Below are 19,199 nucleotides of genomic sequence, written 5' to 3'. Positions count from 1 at the left end.
ACATTGCCATGTAAGAATTGCAATGTTTCTTCAACCTCCAGCCGAACCTTTGCCGCTGGTAGACCAGTCCGTCCTTGACTACATGGCAGAAAACATCGTCCTCACTTACTCGGTCTTGGATAATTTCCAAGATGGCGCTAGCACGTTTCTTGCCCAAGTCACTCTGAAGAACACGGGTCCACAAGATGTTGTCAAAGGCAACTGGGGCATCTATTACTGCAGCATCTATATGGTACCTGATGAGCAGCCAGAACTGACACTCGAGCAGATGACCATCAAACACATTAAAGGATGCTTGTTCAAGATGGAGCCAACATCTGAGTTTAAACCATTGAAGTCGAACGAGGTGCGGACACTCAAGTTCCGGGTTCAGAACTGGTCTGTGTCAAAGACGGATATGATGCCTAACTGGTATATGTGGGCGGAGGGATTGAAGGCTCGCACTATCGCCAGTACCAAGGGACCTGGGTTAGAGTTCGTGAAGGACTTTACAACAGTCAACCAATGGAAGCGGTATGACACTCCTGATCTGAAAGACAGGTAAAGGAATTACATTTTTGTATTAGGAGATACTTTTATTCTGGTTTTAATTTTAGAGTTTGTAGTCGGTAATTGTCATAATGAGTTTTGACATGCTTCACAAGAGAATCATCAGACAAATAAACGTGTGGAAATGGGCACAATATATTTCTACGTTAATCAAACCACGCCCTCCCACTATAATTGGTAAATATAAGCGATTGAGGGAAGAGCGAGTGTGGTGGGATCTGTTTTCTGAGAAGGTTCTTCGTGTGAGGGTGTCAACACCCTGAATTTCTTGTTTCGTCCAGTCAACAACACCAAACGAATACGAAAGGACGGGTACAGCATAAGTATTATTATGATGTTCGTGATGCTGAGTACGAATATGACGTGATCCATTCATATAACTTTGAACACTATTTTGCTTTAACGACCAATTGAATTTGTTTCGGCAGATCAAGACTAATTGTTCTCTGGGGCTGATGTTTCATATTAACCTGAATTGAAGGTCCCATGAAATGATGATTTTGGAATGGAATGGAAAGCACGATAATCATACTGACCATGTTCAATGGACCATAACTGTTTGCTCCAGGCATCTAATGTACTCTTGAGCAATAGTATTCATAGCTCTGCAACTCCTCCAAGCAGAATACAGCTTTGTTCCCTAAAGCACCAAATCACAAATGTGCCAAATGAAATGAGAGCCTGAGACCTTCCCTTTTTAACAGGAACAAAAGGAATTGAAGGATTTTAATTTTGTTCTATTTTTATTTCGTAAATTAACAAAAAGTTTTGAAAGAAAAAAAACACATCCCTCCTGATTAAAATACCGTTAAGTGTGTGTTTCATTGTTATGTGGTATTGTTAATATTATTCTAGTGAGTGTGTCCAATGTCTCAGGTACGACCCGTACACCCCTGATGTAAGATATGGAATGGCCCAGGACATAACTGACCTGGGATCATCCCCACATCCAGTAATTCCTACTCCAGTTACCATGGTAATTGATGATAACCTTGAGATGATGATGTCAGCGATTATAACCATTACTACTGATCCATTGTTCGAAGCTGACGCCGACTACCTCAAAGGTCAGTTGAGGTCGGGATGTAGAGAGTGGCACGTGATGTACAGCTTTGTAAACTCAGTTGTCATCACTTCATCAAGAGTTTCAAGTACATAGATAGATGTGGTTACCAGGTAATTGATACACATTCATGCCAAGGCGTGTTTGCATGGATTATAATTTTGAGAATTTATATTTTTTTCCAACTGATGAATGAGAGGGAATTGGGGAAGAGAAATAATCGTTTGATTTCATTTGACTCATCAAAACAAAGCATCATTATGTTTCTTTATTACTTGACCATAACGATGACTTTTGTAGACAGCTTAGCATAAAACTAGGATACAATTATTCTTTATTTCAATCTCCAAACCCAGCGTTTTGGATTAATATGTAAGATTATTTTTACTGACTGCATTAGTGAGTGTAATGCAATGCAATATTTACATCCAGAGGAGCTCTCCAAGGGAGGCTACTCTGCCATCAACGTCAGCACATCAGCGCCACCACCTCGTGGCTACATCCAGCTTCTCCAGAGAGACCCGCAAGTCACCATAAACAGTAAAATAGCCTCATCCCCAGAAGCATACTCTCTGACCGTTGACCCTGTCAATGAGGTCATCCGAATTTGGTCCAACACATCTGACGGCATCTTCTATGGTATACAGACCCTGCTCAGCCTCGCTCTCAAGTCCAGCTCTGACGGCAAGTTGTACAAGAGTACCATAGAGGATGCACCCCGGTTTGCATACAGGGGGATGCATTTGGACGTGGGCAGGAACTTCCATGGGAAGGAGTCGGTGATGAAACTGCTGGACGCCATGGCCATGTACAAACTAAACAAGTTCCACTTCCACCTGACGGAGGACGAGGGCTGGAGGGTGGAGATTCCAGGTCTGAAGGAGCTCACTGAGGTGAGTAAGTGAGTGGTAGATTGACCGAGTCATTAAGGGATGGCTACATGGTAGAGATTCTAGGCATGGAGGAGCTTACTCAGGTGAGTAAGTGAGTGGTAGAGTGATAGTCATTAAGGGATGGCTACATGGTAGAGATTCTAGACATGGAGGAGCTCACTCAGGTGAGTGAGTGATAGATTGACCGAGTCATTAAGTGATGGCTACATGGTTGTGATTCTAGACATGGAGGAGCTCACTCAGGTGAGTAAGTGAGTGGTAGATTGACCGAGTCATTAAGTGATGGCTACATGGTTGTGATTCTAGACATGGAGGAGCTCACTCAGGTGAGTAAGTGAGTGGTAGATTGACCGAGTCATTAAGTGATGGCTACATGGTTGTGATTCTAGACATGGAGGAGCTCACTCAGGTGAGTAAGTGAGTGGTAGATTGACCGAGTCATTAAGTGATGGCTACATGGTTGTGATTCTAGACATGGAGGAGCTCACTCAGGTGAGTAAGTGAGTGGTAGATTGACCGAGTCATTAAGTGATGGCTACATGGTTGTGATTCTAGACATGGAGGAGCTCACTCAGGTGAGTAAGTGAGTGGTAGAGTGACCGAGTCATTAAGTGATGGCTACATGGTTGTGATTCTAGACATGGAGGAGCTCACTCAGGTGAGTAAGTGAGTGGTAGATTGACCGAGTCATTAAGTGATGGCTACATGGTTGTGATTCTAGACATGGAGGAGCTCACTCAGGTGAGTAAGTGAGTGGTAGATTGACCGAGTCATTAAGTGATGGCTACATGGTTGTGATTCTAGACATGGAGGAGCTCACTCAGGTGAGTAAGTGAGTGGTAGATTGACCGAGTCATTAAGTGATGGCTACATGGTTGTGATTCTAGACATGGAGGAGCTCACTCAGGTGAGTAAGTGAGTGGTAGATTGACCGAGTCATTAAGTGATGGCTACATGGTTGTGATTCTAGACATGGAGGAGCTCACTCAGGTGAGTAAGTGAGTGGTAGATTGACCGAGTCATTAAGTGATGGCTACATGGTTGTGATTCTAGACATGGAGGAGCTCACTCAGGTGAGTAAGTGAGTGGTAGATTGACCGAGTCATTAAGTGATGGCTACATGGTTGTGATTCTAGACATGGAGGAGCTCACTCAGGTGAGTAAGTGAGTGGTAGAGTGACCGAGTCATTAAGTGATGGCTACATGGTTGTGATTCTAGACATGGAGGAGCTCACTCAGGTGAGTAAGTGAGTGGTAGAGTGATAGAGTCATTAAGTGATGGCTACATGGTTGTGATTCTAGACATGGAGGAGCTCACTCAGGTGAGTAAGTGAGTGGTAGAGTGACCGAGTCATTAAGTGATGGCTAAATGGTTGTGATTCTAGACATGGAGGAGCTCACTCAGGTGAGTGAGTGAGTGGTAGAGTGATAAAGTCATTAAGCAATGGCTACATGGTTGTGATTCGAGGCTTGGAGGACCTCACCCAGGTTAGTGAGTGATGTAGCCATCAATCCATTGAATGATGGCTAGAAAGTAGAAATTCTAGGTCTGGAGGAGCTCACTCAAGTGACTAAGTGACTCAAGTGACAGAGTGATCGATTTATTGAGTGATCGCTGGAAGGTGGAGAGCCGAGGCCTTGAGGAACTCAATCAGGTGAGTGAATGTTAGCGTGATCGAGTCATTGATTGATGACTGGATTGACTGGATTGTGGAAGTTCTTGGCCTGGATGGCTTCATTCCAATAAGTGATGAAGTCATTGAGTGAGAACTTGAGGTTCGAGATTCCAGGTGTAGTGATTGCTTTCAATCACCACGTCAGTCAATGAGTCCATGAGGTTGTCAGTGGATCAGTCAGTAAGTGAACCAAGCGAGTCAGGCAATCACCAAGTCAGTCTGTAAGTCAGTTCATGGGGTTGTCAGTGGATCAGTCAGTAAGTGAACCAAGCGAGTCAGGCAATCACCAAGTCAGTCTGTAAGTCAGTTCATGGGGATGTCAGTGGATCATCAGTGTGTTAACCAATCAGCAAGTCAGTCAGTGTTTCAGCCAGCCATTCAGTTAGTTGGTTGGTTTGTTGTTTAACGCCCCACTCAGCAATATTCCAGCAATATGACGGCGGTCTGGACCAGACAATCCAGTAATTAATATCATAAGCATCAATCCACGCATTGGGGATCGATGACATGCATCAACCAAGTCAGCGAGCCTGACCATCCGATCCCGTTAGTCGCCTTTTACGACAAGCATAGTCACCTTTTACGGCAAGCATGTTCTGCTGAAGACCTATTCTACCCCGGAACAGTCATTCAGTGACTTGTGAAGTCAGTCATTTAGAGATTTAGCCAGTGAGTCAAATATGTCACAGATGATACTGATAGGTGCCGTTTTAAGCTGTTTTTACAGTTCTAATAGTTTTCGAGTTGCAATTCATATCCCAGATACTATATCTAATCCAGACTTGGCCACTAGTTAAGTGCTGCCGTGTCATGTCATCATCCTGTCATGTTTCTATTTATGTTGCTCTCAGATTGGAGGTAAGAGATGCCATGACATCGAAGAAGAGAAATGCGTCCTTTCCCAACTTGGATCAGGTCCCGACACTACTACTTCCGGGTCAGGATTTTACACGATCGACGACTACAAAGACATTCTGCAATACGCTAGTGCCCGTCATATTGAAGTCATACCGGAAGTAGACTCGCCCGGACATGCGCATGCAGCTATATTCGCCATGCACGCCAGACGACAGCGGCTCCTTGACATCGGAGACATTGACAACGCCGACTCGTTTGGACTTGTCGACCTTGAAGACCCATCGGATTATCTCTCAATTCAAATGTTCAAGGACAACGCCATCAACCCGTGTATAAATTCAACTTACAGTTTTATCAAATACATAGTTGACATGTTTATTGACATGCACAAAGACATCAGTCCTCTGAAGACTTTCCATTTTGGAGGTGATGAAGTTGCTAGTGGCGCGTGGAAGAACTCGCCAGCTTGTCAGGCGCTGTTGAGAGCCAATGTCAGTCTGAAGGAACATTTCACGAGGAATGTTGCCAACATCACGAGTCTCCACAACTTGAATCTCGGAGGATGGGAGGATGGTCTCATGGAGTCCGTGTTCGAACCCTTCAATAAAGAACTCCTGGGAAGTCAGGACGTGTTGGCGTATGCGTGGGACAACGTATGGGAGTGGGGTGTGTCAACTCGGGCGTACAGACTGGCCAACGCAGGATTTAAGGTTAGTCGGTGAGGATGAGAAGTTATATAGATAATATGTCAATGTGAAACACATATATGTATCCAGATATCTTCAATACAGGTCAAGGAAAATATGTCAGATTATTATCAAAACAGGTGTGTGCGTCTGTGTGTAGGTGCGTGTTTAGGCGTGTGTGTGTGTGTGTGAGAGAGAGAGAGAGAGAGAGAGAGAGAGAGCGCGCGAGAGAGAGATTGAGAGAGAGAGAGAGAGCGGGGGGGGGGGGGGGGGGGGGGTGTCAAATACGATCAATGTCAGTTGTGTGAGATCTGCCGCGTGGAAATTCGAGGTTAGAATAGTCCCACACCAACTTATGTTTATCGTGCGAGGTAAAAACATGTTAACGGAATCGGGTGGTCAGACTCGTGACTTTATAGATTGCGTGTCCTCGTAGGTATACCCCCAAGACGTGAATCGTTGCTCATAATATCAATCACTGGTTTGTCTGGCCCACACTCGAGTATTTATTGACCGTGGTCATATAGCTAAAATATAGTTAAACAACACACAAAAGAAACAAACATGTATGTTTTTCGAGTTATTACGTACAGAACAGAAGCAACAGTAGTCGACAGGGTGAGTACTCTACTCACTCATCACATACCTTCCGAATAAGCCTTGTTCTTCTTATCCGTGAAGATTCGGGGTAGAATAGGTCTTCCGCAACCCATGCTTGCCGTAAAAGGCGACTATGCTTGTCGTAAAAGGCGACAAACTGGATCGGGTGGTCAGGCTCGCTGACTTGGTTGATACATGTCATCGATCCCCAATGCGTGGATTGATGCTCATGATATTAATCACTGGATTGTCTGGTCCAGACCGCCGTCATATTGCTGGAATATTGCTGAGTGCGGCGTTAAACAACAAACCAACCAACCAACCAACCAACCTTGTTCTGTTGATACTGATAATATTTTGATTTCACTTCTTTGTAGTGCCACGTTTCGTAACATTCTCCAGTGAATAAAGGAAAGTTGTTCCTATCCCTTTGACAATACTCGCCGAAACCCCCAGTGGAACCACATGTTTGATTTCCGAAGGTAGTTTTCAAAGGTTGGGTCCCCATGCTCCCGTGGTTTCCCTATTTGGAACCTCGGTCAAAGTTGTGTCAGAGCGTGATGACCTTGTTCTGAGTTATCGTTCATTATGCTGTCAACCACTAAATTGCATTCGAGTATTCGCCCGGACGAATACCGGCTTTGTAGTGCTAGACCACTGAGATACCTTGCCACAGTTTAACAGGGATACCCGACTCGGACACAATATACTGGCTCCGACCAGTCCTTCCTTTATTTATCCTCTTAATGCCAAGCCCTCCTTTAAGTTCCATTTTTTAACGTCTTTTGGTGAAACGCGGCCGGGGATCGAACCGTCGACCTTTCGCTGTCTGGGCTGTTTTCTCATATATTGTTCGGATAAACGAGTTTCCAGATTTCCTGAATCCCTTGTTGACTGACCAAAATTCACTTCGAGGCATATGTGAAATAAATGGCAAAAGTATGATTTATGAAGGATTCACCGATTTATTTATAAAATACTTTGTGCTGCGCAGACCTATGCTGTGACAACGTCCTTTATAATTGAATCAACTGAATAAATGTATGTTTAGTTTGGTTCAGATAATGCACTTGTTTTGTGTACAGTTTTGACGGAGAGGTTAGGGTAACCTGCCACACATAAACATTAATAGCCATTTACATCAATGAGATGAAAGCTAAAGTTGAGTTCATTCATGTGTGAAAAAACTAGTCCAGACATATCTAAAGCACGAATTAGCCTGGTGTGTTTGAAATCCTCTTTATGCAGCGTTTGTGACTGTGCAAATATGACGAGTGGTTCAGGCGGGGATGAAATGGATGTTATAAACAGGGAGCGTGTAAATATGACAAGTGGTTCAGGCTGGGATGAAATAGATGTTATAAACAGGGAGCGTGTAAATATGACGAGTGGTTCAGGCTGGGATGAAATGGATGTTATAAACAGGGAGCGTGTAAATATGACAAGTGGTTCAGGCTGGGATGAAATGGATGTTATAAACAGGGAGCGTGTAAATATGACAAGTGGTTCAGGCTGGGATGAAATAGATGTTATAAACAGGGAGCGTGTAAATATGACGAGTGGTTCAGGCTGGGATGAAATAGATGTTATAAACAGGGAGCGTGTAAATATGACGAGTGGTTCAGGCTGGGATGAAATGGATGTTATAAACAGGGAGCGTGTAAATATGACAAGTGGTTCAGGCTGGGATGAAATAGATGTTATAAACAGGGAGCGTGTAAATATGACGAGTGGTTCAGGCTGGGATGAAATGGATGTTATAAACAGGGAGCGTGTAAATATGACGAGTGGTTCAGGCTGGGATGAAATGGATGTTATAAACAGGGAGCGTGTAAATATGACGAGTGGTTCAGGCGGGAATGAAATGGATGTTATAAACAGGGAGCGTGTAAATATGACGAGTGGTTCAGGCGGGGATGATGAAATCGATGTTATAAACAGGGAGCGTGTAAATATGACGAGTGGTTCAGGCTGGGATGAAATGGATGTTATAAACAGGGAGCGTGTAAATATGACGAGTGGTTCAGGCTGGGATGAAATGGATGTTATAAACAGGGAGCGTGTAAATATGACGAGTGGTTCAGGCTGGGATGAAATGGATGTTATAAACAGGGAGCGTGTAAATATGACAAGTGGTTCAGGCTGGGATGAAATGGATGTTATAAACAGGGAGCGTGTAAATATGACGAGTGGTTCAGGCGGGGATGATGAAATCGATGTTATAAACAGGGAGCGTGTAAATATGACGAGTGGTTCAGGCTGGGATGAAATGGATGTTATAAACAGGGAGCGTGTAAATATGACGAGTGGTTCAGGCTGGGATGAAATGGATGTTATAAACAGGGAGCGTGTAAATATGACGAGTGGTTCAGGCGGGGATGAAATGGATCTTTATTATTCGTGTACCTAATTAACACAGCGATCGCATGACACCCGACCCTTTTGACGTTGTCTGCCGGGATCGAATTGCAAAGCAAACGTGGGGGCGTCCAAGATTACTGCACTTATATAGAGGCGTGCCTGCACGCGCGCGCGTGTGTGTGTGTGTGTGGTTGTGTGTGTGTGTGTGTGGTTGCTTGAACTAGTCCGGACTTAAGCCGATTTTATAGTGCTAGCCAAATGAGATACCATGCCGCAGTTTAACATGAATACCCCTCTCCGAGCCGACCAGTCCTTGTTTCAACCCCTTAGTGCTTAGCTCCAGGCAGGGTAACAGCAAGTACCATCATGGGACACAATAGTGTGCATTTTGTTCGGTTGGTAATGAAATTCTCAGTCCCGTTCTTGTTTCCTTGTATATCTTTGATTGTACCTACTTCGGCTTTGTCAGGTTATTCTGGCTCATGTGACGCACCTGTACTTCGACCACCCGTATGAGCCGGACCCGGAAGAGAGAGGGTACTACTGGGGCCCCCGTTTCACCGACACCTGGAAGACGTTCGGGTACATGCCGGACAACGTGTACGAGAACGTGGACGTCCGGCGCAATGGCGACCCCATGACAAAGGAGGAGCTGTGTGGCCAGGACGGCAGCCTGTGTATTCCACTTACAAAACCGGAAAATGTTCTTGGTGAGTCTTGTAAAATCCAGGGTACGAGGTAGAGCGTTGGTCCTCTCCTCCACTCCATCGGGCCAAAATACTTGATGTGTTAGGTAGTGTTGGTCATCATGGCAAGGTGCATGAGGAATGTTCAAATGTTTGTTTGTTTGTTTGTTTAACGCCGCACGCAGCAATTTTCCTGCTATATGACGGCGGTCTGTAAGTAATCGAATCTGGACCAGACAATCCAGTCATCGATAACATGAGCACCGATCCACGCAATTGGGATATGATGACATGCATCAACCAAGTCAGCGAGCCTGACCAACCGATCCCGTTAGTCGCCTCTTACGACAAGCATAGTCACCTCATACGGCAAGCATGGGTTGCTGAAGACCTATTCTCCACCGAACCTTCCCGGAATGTTCAAATGAAGCATTATTGTTTTAATCGAGCTTTTTCTAAAACTTGAGGTACGTTCAAATATATAATAATACGGCAAACGTTTCAGTACAGATCCCATATCTGGGGAATCTACCTGGTGACCCTTGCTTGTTTTTGCATTCTCGGGAAGTAAAGGTCCGACCATATACTTGTTTTCCCACATGCATGTGTTGAAATATTTATCATGTTAAATCTTTGAATGGCATTTAGTGGGTGAGTATCGTTTTACGCCGCTTTTAGCAATATTCCAGCAATATCACGGCGGGGGACACCAGAAATGGGCTTCACACATTGTACCCATGTCGGGAATCGAACCCGGGTCTTCGGCGTGACGAGCGAACGCTTTAACCACTGGGCTACCCGACCGCCCCGAATGGCATTTAGAAGTGATACACATAAGGAAGAGAATTTATGGATATCAACGTCTTTATTATGAGGAAAGACAACGTTTCGGAGTACATGCTTACTCCTTCATCAACACAAGACATCACGATGTGTTCCTTATAATAAAGAAGTTGGCACTTATAAATTCTCTTCCTTAATTATCATGTTGTTCACCTGAAGGGATGAGATTTTTTTCTGCGCAATACTCGAAAAATATTGTTTACAAATATACTGCATCCCCTAGATGGGAGGCTCTCTTGACAACAGCCAAATTTGAGACAAAAGTGCGAATTAATGCGAGACAACGTGCATTTTTCGCATTGATTTCACTTTTATATTAATTTCAAGATTTACAGTACCTGTTAATTTATTAGGTTAATGTATATAATTGATTTACTTCATTGACCTTCCAGGAATGCAAGGCCATTTATGGAGCGAGACGGTTCGAACACAAGACAACCTGTTCTATATGATATTCCCGAGGATAATTGCCCTAGCGGAAAGGGCGTGGCACAAGGCAGCATGGGAGGACATAATGGAGGCAGAGACGCGAAACAACGAAAAACGAAAAGATTGGATAAATTTTGCAAACTCGTTAGGATACCAGGAGTTACCTGCCCTTGATAAACTAAACATCACTTACCGGGTGCCGCCCCCTGGTGCAAGGTTTGTTTTCAGAGTTCCACTTTTGAGTAGTGAGTGAGTCAGTCAGTTCAAATTTGAAATGTAGCGATATTCTAAATTCACTGTATTAAATGTTTAGCTTAGTAACATATCATGATTCTTCAGTTCAAAGGTAAAACAAAAGTAGATAATTTAAATGAAAAAAACTAAAATACTCAGCAAATGAATGAAACGCAAAAGTAAGAGTGTTGCCGACATCCATACAAAATTAATACCAAAAATGAATTGGTCAGTTCTGCGGGGATTGGGATTGATTTGTATCGAAAGAAAGAGGTACTGCAGAAATATGGTGAAAAGATAGGAACATCGCAAAAATACAACCACGTGAGAGCCTGGCGCATAAACACACCAACCACGACATGGACGTGCAACATCACTTGTTGGGCTATACAAAAACGTTGGCCTTTCATTTGCATGCCATCACAATCTTACAGCAAGTGAACAACGAAACCATGCCACCACTGACGGAAGCCCAACGCAACAAACCCATCGACCGACTGCAAAAAGGAGAGTCATCTTTAGCTGTAGCCAGTTTTTTTCCACGTAGCACCAAGCGCCATTACAAGACTGTGGATCCGGTCGACCATATACCACTACCAGAGCAAAGGACAGATTCATACGGCTACGTGAAAGAACCACCACGGCCACCTCTGCAACTGCGGCAAAACCAGGATTGCGTAGGATATCAGCCCAAGCATTGAGAAACCGTTTATGCGCTGAAGGTATTCGCGAGAGACGACCAGTTCAAGGTATCATTTTGACGGACCTGCATCGCTGGCTGTAACGTCAGTGGTGTCAAGGTCACCGAGTATGGAGTTTGGCTTAGTGACGAGTCACGTTTCATGCTTCGCAGTGCGGATGGGAGACGACGTGTTTATTCACCACTATATATAAAACACGGCACACGTAAGGAAAATGTTCCCTCCCTAATCCATGGGGCATTTGTCACACAATGTGGTGACCATATCTATCTCCAAGGTTCAGAACAATCGAAATACAATCGAGCATACGCTCTCTACGAAGATTGCAAAGAGCATTAAACGATTCTTTCTCAACAGTTGCTTGATCAGGGTTACAGCCTTCAAGAAATTAAGGTTTTACAACGTGGTAGGGTTCTATTCTGGCTTATACCTATACCTTATTTGTTCACGTGATCAGCTGTCTTGCCTTGACATGTGTTTGTAACGGTTGCCTTTGGTAGGAGAGGACACGCTCACCAATTCTCGAACACCTGGTATCAGTATAAACACATGCTCATGATATAATTGGAATCGTCAATGGATTATTTATGATTTTGCAGGGGTGATGGGGTAGACTAGTGGATAAAGCGTTCGCTCGTCACGCTGAAAGCCGGGTTCAATTCCCGTCATGGGTACAACGTGTGAAGCCCATTCCTGGTGTCCCCCGCCGTGATATTGCTGGAATATTGCTAAAAAGCGGCGTAAAAGCTACTCACTCACTCAATATGATTACGCAAAGGGTTATGCCGCTCCCAATATCTACCGGAGTTTTATCACAATAAGTATAATTGTCCTTATTCTAAATCACTGGCTAAACTTGCCAACATTGGTCAGCAGCTAGAGTACTGTAAGTCCCCATGGCCCCTTGTATGCTGACGATCTGTAAAGGTCAATTCTTATGTTTTCAGAAATAATAATGGTCGACTAAATCTTAAGTCGCCATTCCCTGGCCTAGGTTTGGAAACAAGCACCGACGGCGGAAACAGCTGGCAGACGGCATCAGCGGAAATGACGGTTGCCCAGGGGCAAACAGTCCTCGTATCGCTCAAGTACGTAAATAAATGTGACAGATTGACCCATCACGAATGTTTGTAACAACTTCCTAGAATGAGTGTCTGAGTTGGGTAATATTTCCGCCATACCAATGGGAGTTTAGGTATGTTTCACTAAAACCTTTTATATAAATTCTACGAAAACCCATTAGGACCATATTGGTATTTTGGTTTTTTTCTCTTTTAAAAGTCGTAATTACGCGGAAAAAGTCGTAATTACAACTTTTATAAAATCATAATTACGAGAAAATATTCGTAATAACGACTTTTAAAAACTGGTTATAACCATAATAAAGTCGTAATTACGAGAAAAGGTCTTTACAAAACTCGTAATTACGAGAAAAAATAGTTTTAAAAAGATTCTATTTATTGCTTTGTCATTATATCACGGGGATTTTCATCATCATTTGTAAAAGTCGTAATTACGATTATTCTCGTAATTACGAGTTTTGACTCACAAAGTTCACTCACAAATTCACACGTGAAAAATAAAACCATGTGGCTACATATTCCTTTCGATGCGACCTAGGCTAAAGGAAATGAACAATGGTAAACGTATTTTGACATAACTATTTTATTTTTTATCTCTTTTTAAGTCCATGTCACAGTAACGGGGAACCGTTCACAGAATAAGCCTCTATTACGTTATTTCTTTATACAAAATAATTTAAAAAGCAATGGTCTTGTGGTGTTTATGGGGAAAAGGGACATAAACATCGCATCCATGCAGCATTTACCCAGACGAATGTATACAAGTTTGTACAGGGTTTAGTGCATGAGAATCACATCGATGGCTCTCAAAAAGACAATGATACAGCATACATTGTGAATAAAACTTGTTACATTTTTAAATATTGAAATGAGTGCATTTATAAATTCAATATTTGGCAATTAATATTTATAGTGTAATCAGTATTTTTACAACCATATAATATAAACTCTGGGTCATGTATATATATATATATATATATATATATATATATATATATATATATAGTACTTTAGACATAGTACTTTCGCTGTCTCATGACAGCTCTTCAGTCATGAAGTCACGTAGAGCTGTCATGAGACAGCGAAAGTACTATGTCTGAAACTGATATAAAGAAGATGATGGACTAACGTGGACATTATCATTTTATTATGATCATCAATTAGGGATTTCAACAATATTTTTACTTTTTCACATTCACAGAACAAATGTACAATAGAATTCGGTTTCTAACATGCAAACAGTACATAGATCATTTGATGGCATTTTAATTTAGCAAATAAATGAGTTGGTTCTAATAATTGTATGAATAATTCTGTTCGTAAACCATTTCAGCTTTGTACGATCTCAAGTTACAGCTGTTATTAAATGTGTGTGTGTATTGCTTGTTTCCAGGTCGGCAGATGGGAGAAGACGTGGGCGGGCGGTTACTGTCAGGGTACCCGTTAGTAATACCGTGACGGATTCAGGCGCACACAGCACAATAAAAGCCACAACAGTATCATTGTTCATGTGTATACTTCAGTTGATGTACAGATATTTGGAAATACGTGTCTCAAAATAATATGATTATTGGTTTTGGGTGTCTAACATATTGAAATAACCTTCCAGTGATAGGACAATCTCTTATAGTTAAAATAAGTGTAATATTGCATTTGGTTGGGCTCTTTTAATATTAGCAATAAGAAGGGACCAAACTATGTTTATAAAGTCGAATTCTTTCTGACACTGTAAAAAGTGATATTTTAAGGTATTGCATTTAACCATATATATATATATTGACCGAACCAATGCAAAAGAGACACAAAATTACTCTTTTTTTAACCAACATGTCTCAAACGGCTTGTTTGTGTGCAACTAGTAAAAACTTACAAGTCATCTTCCTTATGGCACAAATGCCGGTATACGTCGACTACTTTGTTGGTTGGTTAGTTGGTTTGCTTGTTGGTTGGTTGGTTTGTTGTTTAACGCCGCACTCAGCAATATTCCAGCTATATGACGGCGATCTGTAAATAAACGAGCCTGGACCAGAAAATCCAGTGATTAATACCATGAGCATCGATCCCCGCAATGGGAATCGATGACATTGCATCAACCAAGTCAGCGAGCCTGTCAACCCGATCCCGTTCGTCGCTTCTTACGACAAGCATAGTGGCCTTTTACGGCAAGCATGGACTGACTACTTTGTAATAAGGCAGCATCGAATGTGTTTCTCTTGCACAACTATGTATGTAAGCTTTCGGGATTTTTTCTCACATTTGTATTAAATACTTCGGTACTTCAGTGTGTGTTGTCTTTTTGTACACCTTGGTTGTAAACTCAGAGTTGAATGATTTCAATGTGTATGTTGAGATCGTGTGTCGAATCCTGTCATGCCTGCCGCGTCAAACAACATTTAATCATGAATGGTACGTCACGCCCGACCCAGCTCTGTCTAACCACGTAATAGGTCACAATTATTATTGCACTCAGCAATATTCCTGCTATATGAATTAGAGGCCGCCACGGCGGATTTGAACCTATTAAACAAATACAGATTACATCACTGGTTGGAGAATTTAGGAAAAGGGTCAAACTGCAAAGGTCAAACAAATCAATCACGTTTAATATTCGGCAAAACATGTGTTTGACTCCAGTACTGCCTACACGAGGAACAAAATTCAGGACACTTAGTAACAAAATGATTTTTCAGCCACGGAATATAACATCTGGAAAACATTCATTGGTGTGAACAAGTATGTGAAGTTTAAATTAATTGGTCCAGTGTTTTCTGAGATGTTTATGACGCACGACCGGCGACGGACGACGGACTACAAACAGGCCATGACGCTATTATTTCAGTCAGTAAAAGTGAGTGGCCGATCTCGCTAAATCAAACCAGCATCGGTGAATATAATGACATCATAACATCACATTGATGAATAATCAACGAAGCATATTGAAAAACAGTTTTAGGCCTGAAACCACAAAAGGCAATACAATTTGCAAATAAGAAAGCGAGATAACATTTTACATCGCATCTGCAATATTGCAGCCGTATAGCTATGCTGCAATAATAATAAATACACTTAGAATATATATATAATAGGGTCGACAAAGAGCAGTAAAACAACAAGATTATCAGTTTTGTAGTAAAAACTTATATGAAAACAGAACAAGATATCAATGCACTTAACAATACAATATTACAACTGGATACAGATTACCAGCGACCAAGTTAGACACCTTACTAGCGGAACTTACGATGCCTCTGATACCTGCATAGTACCCCCATACGGATTTATACCATCCATCCAGCAATGATAGATATAAATATTCTTTGAATGACATGGTGTATACACTACCCTATCAGGGGAACAATAAATGTTCACCACTTTTACCCTAATCTCGGGTGCTGCCATTAACAAACTTAGTAAATAAATATACACTACCAATCCATAAAAAAATCAAACTTTATATGCAAGTTCAAAATGTATCGAGGAAACATATTTCACAAAAGGTGAACTATTAAATGAGGATTAACTTCATTAAATAGGATCTTTAAAAATGAAATGAAATACTTTCCATAAATATTCATCTGTATATAAGTGGAAGCAGGAATAAGAAGCAAGCCCTATAAAGAAATATCCCTGATTAGGTCACTGTCGAATGTCTTAAAAGCGGGACTGGCTGTGTTGTTGGCTCCGTAATAGTGTTTGAAGCTGTCAGGAATCCGGAGTTTTTGTAATAGATATAAGGTCAGCACTGGGGAAGTAGATCGCCCACGACTCACTGTTATATATGAATAGGCAGCCTTCTAGACGCTGTCACATCACTTAACGTCGCGAGCGATAAAGTTTGTCCTGTTTGTTTATAGCCACTAAAGGTAACTATCACAATATTTATCACAACTTTTTCACACTCCCGGCGCATAACGACCACCACAACACTCAATTCGCGGTCACTGACCATTAACACAAGTAACGTACAATATCTTCTAATACATAAGTGTTTATACTGTCATGATATGTCAAACTTAAGCATCCCCAATCTGCCCGTTTAAGAGAGTCAAACATGCATTTTGATAGAAATATATACTATGTCAAATTAAAAACTTCATATTTTTAAAAGTAATCCCATATATGATTTACAACGGACAAATGTATCAGAGAAGGTAATTTTTAATCATTAATGTCCAAAGAAGGATTTTAATCAACGGTGGTAACCATAATTTGTTCCAAGCACCTACGGTATTCGGTAATAACATCAACAGTTTAAATCATAAGTCCCAAGCACGAGAATCTGATGGCACACAGTAGCGTGTATGGCCACCATGTGCGTTGACAACTGCCACACAACGCCTCCGCATGGACCTTGTGATGCTTGGGAACACATGATTGGGAAGACGACGCCATTGTTGCTGCAAAATGGTGCCAAGATCTTGCAAATTCTGTGGTTGGAGAGTGCGCAGACTTCTGCCAAGACCTTCCCAGACGTGTTCGATGGGATTGACGTCGGGAGACCTTGACGGCCAGTCCATGACGTTGACTCCCGCATTCTGAAGGAAATTCCTTGTCAAAATTGCTGTGTGGGGTCTGGCATTGTCGTGTTGGAAGATCAAATCGGGTCCATGTGCTGCCATAAAAGGCAGAAGTTCTGGTGCCAGTACCTGGTCGCGGTAAGCAGCAGCGTTGAGGTTGCCACGGATGACAAAAAGCCTGGAACGTGCGTTGCCATAGAAAGCATCCCACACCATGACACTTCCGCCTCGAAATCTGTCAACTTCCTGTACAAAACACTTACTAACTTCATGACGGCGCCTCCACACCCTCGCCCTACCATCAGCAAATCGAAGATTAAATCGGGATTCATCACTGAAGACGACTTGATTACAATTCCTCTGAGTCCATCGTAAGTGTCGCTGTGACAATTGACGTTGACTTCCGAGTCATTGAGTCAGAATCGGTCCGCAATATGGCCGTCGTGCTTGAAGGTGAGCAGTTCTCAGACGGTTTCGAACAGTTTGAGCACTCAGACTACCCCTAAACAGTTCATTTCTTGTTGATGTAGCCGTCCAAAATAGGTTACGGAGGTGACGTAAGACAATTTGATACTCTGCATGTGACGTCACACGTGGTCGACCTAGCAGAGGGCTATCAGCGGTGGTACCAGTTTTCTGTAGACGCGTCTGTAAATCATAAACAGTCCGTCGACTATAGCTTAAACCCATCGTCCTTGCGACTTCAGCTACGGACGTTCCCGTCTGCAACATGCCGATGGCACATTCACGTTGCACATTTGAAAGGCGTGGCATAAAAATGTCCGTAAAGACTTGTGTTTTCTTGTGTTTTTCTTTTTTTTTGGTAATGACTGCTAACAAGTATGGCTGAAAACACGTGCGGTATTATGGCCACGTCACCAGTTGTACGTGAAAAACCACTTTTGACACTAGAGTGCTGTTCACATGATTTTGATCGATTCACCTGCACAAAAACGGGAGTTATCTGAAGACAATGCGTGGCCATTACTGTTTAAATACACGATAAGGGCCCACAAAAACTGGTCAAAATGTTAAAATTTTAGGATTGTGAAGTTTTAAATTTGGTTCAGTATATAACATCACGGAATATGTAAGTTTGTTTGTATGTTGTTTAACGCCGCACTCGGCAATATTCCAGCTATATGACGGCGGTCTGTAAATAAATCGTGTCTGAACCAGAAAATCCATTGATTGCCATCATGAATATCGTTCCACCCAATATTGGAATACGAAGACATGCATCAACTAAGTCAGCGAGCCTGACCCCCCGATCCTGTTAGTCGCCTCTTGCGACAAGCACAGGTTGCTGAAGGCCTATTCTGCCCCGGATCTTCACGGGTCCCAACTGGGAGCTTATAATCATCCACTATATGGATTATATTGAAGATGTCAGCAACAAGGCAGAAGACAGGGCCAAGGCCAGAGGAAGACTCTCTCAGCTAAGACAGTTTAAACTTATTTGGTATCTCTACTTCCTGAAGGATGTCCTCAACGAGGTGTCAAAGATGAGCCTGCTATTTCAACGGGATGATATCAATGTCAGCAGTGCTGTGACCAAGCTGCAATGTGCCCAGACAGCCCTCTAGGCAATGATGACCTCAGCTTCAGGAATTCTCTCATGATGTTGTTTATGGAGTCTATAAAGGCACCGCATTGGACAATGTTGTGGATATCAAAATCCTGAAGACACAGAATCGACAGATTCTTCAGAAGGTGATTGACTGCATAGATCAGAGGTTCTCCAATGCCCTTGCTGATTTCACTGCCTTTGCTGCCTGCCACATCTTCGATCACAAAAATTGGCCATCACCTAACAATGGAAATGGAACGGTAATCATAAACATCATAAAATAATATTTGTGATACATGTCATGCAGTATGTTTTATAATCAAACTAAATCAACAATCATTAATATGTCACAATCACAGTATTTTTATATATTAGTTAATGGCAAAAACCTTAAATCTTTTGGGTTCTTTTGATGTATAAAATGATCATTATATTCATAAGAAAAAGGAAA

At 42.3% G+C, this 19,199-nt stretch overlaps 1 protein-coding gene across 1 annotated transcript in view; it reads left to right on the top strand.

Moving 5' to 3' along the window:
• The window catches only part of LOC124131228, a 43,663-nt gene extending 28,960 nt beyond the window's left edge, over positions 1-14,703 (top strand). The window contains exons 11-18 of the mRNA XM_046494341.2: positions 42-540; positions 1,426-1,616; positions 2,045-2,505; positions 5,033-5,749; positions 9,156-9,396; positions 10,608-10,860; positions 12,527-12,667; positions 14,055-14,703. Of these exons, the coding sequence (XP_046350297.2) occupies positions 42-540; positions 1,426-1,616; positions 2,045-2,505; positions 5,033-5,749; positions 9,156-9,396; positions 10,608-10,860; positions 12,527-12,667; positions 14,055-14,223 (2,672 nt within the window). The 3' untranslated portion in view covers positions 14,224-14,703. The remainder of the gene's footprint in view (positions 1-41; positions 541-1,425; positions 1,617-2,044; positions 2,506-5,032; positions 5,750-9,155; positions 9,397-10,607; positions 10,861-12,526; positions 12,668-14,054) is intronic.
• The last annotated feature ends 4,496 nt before the right edge of the window (positions 14,704-19,199 follow it).

This window comes from Haliotis rufescens, unplaced genomic scaffold (assembly GCF_023055435.1).
Source record: "Haliotis rufescens isolate VD_foot unplaced genomic scaffold, xgHalRufe1.0.p SCAF_14, whole genome shotgun sequence".
NCBI lineage: Eukaryota > Metazoa > Mollusca > Gastropoda > Lepetellida > Haliotidae > Haliotis > Haliotis rufescens.
The sequence above is the reverse complement of the archived record's forward strand: the minus strand, read 5'-3'. Positions and strand labels throughout refer to the sequence as shown.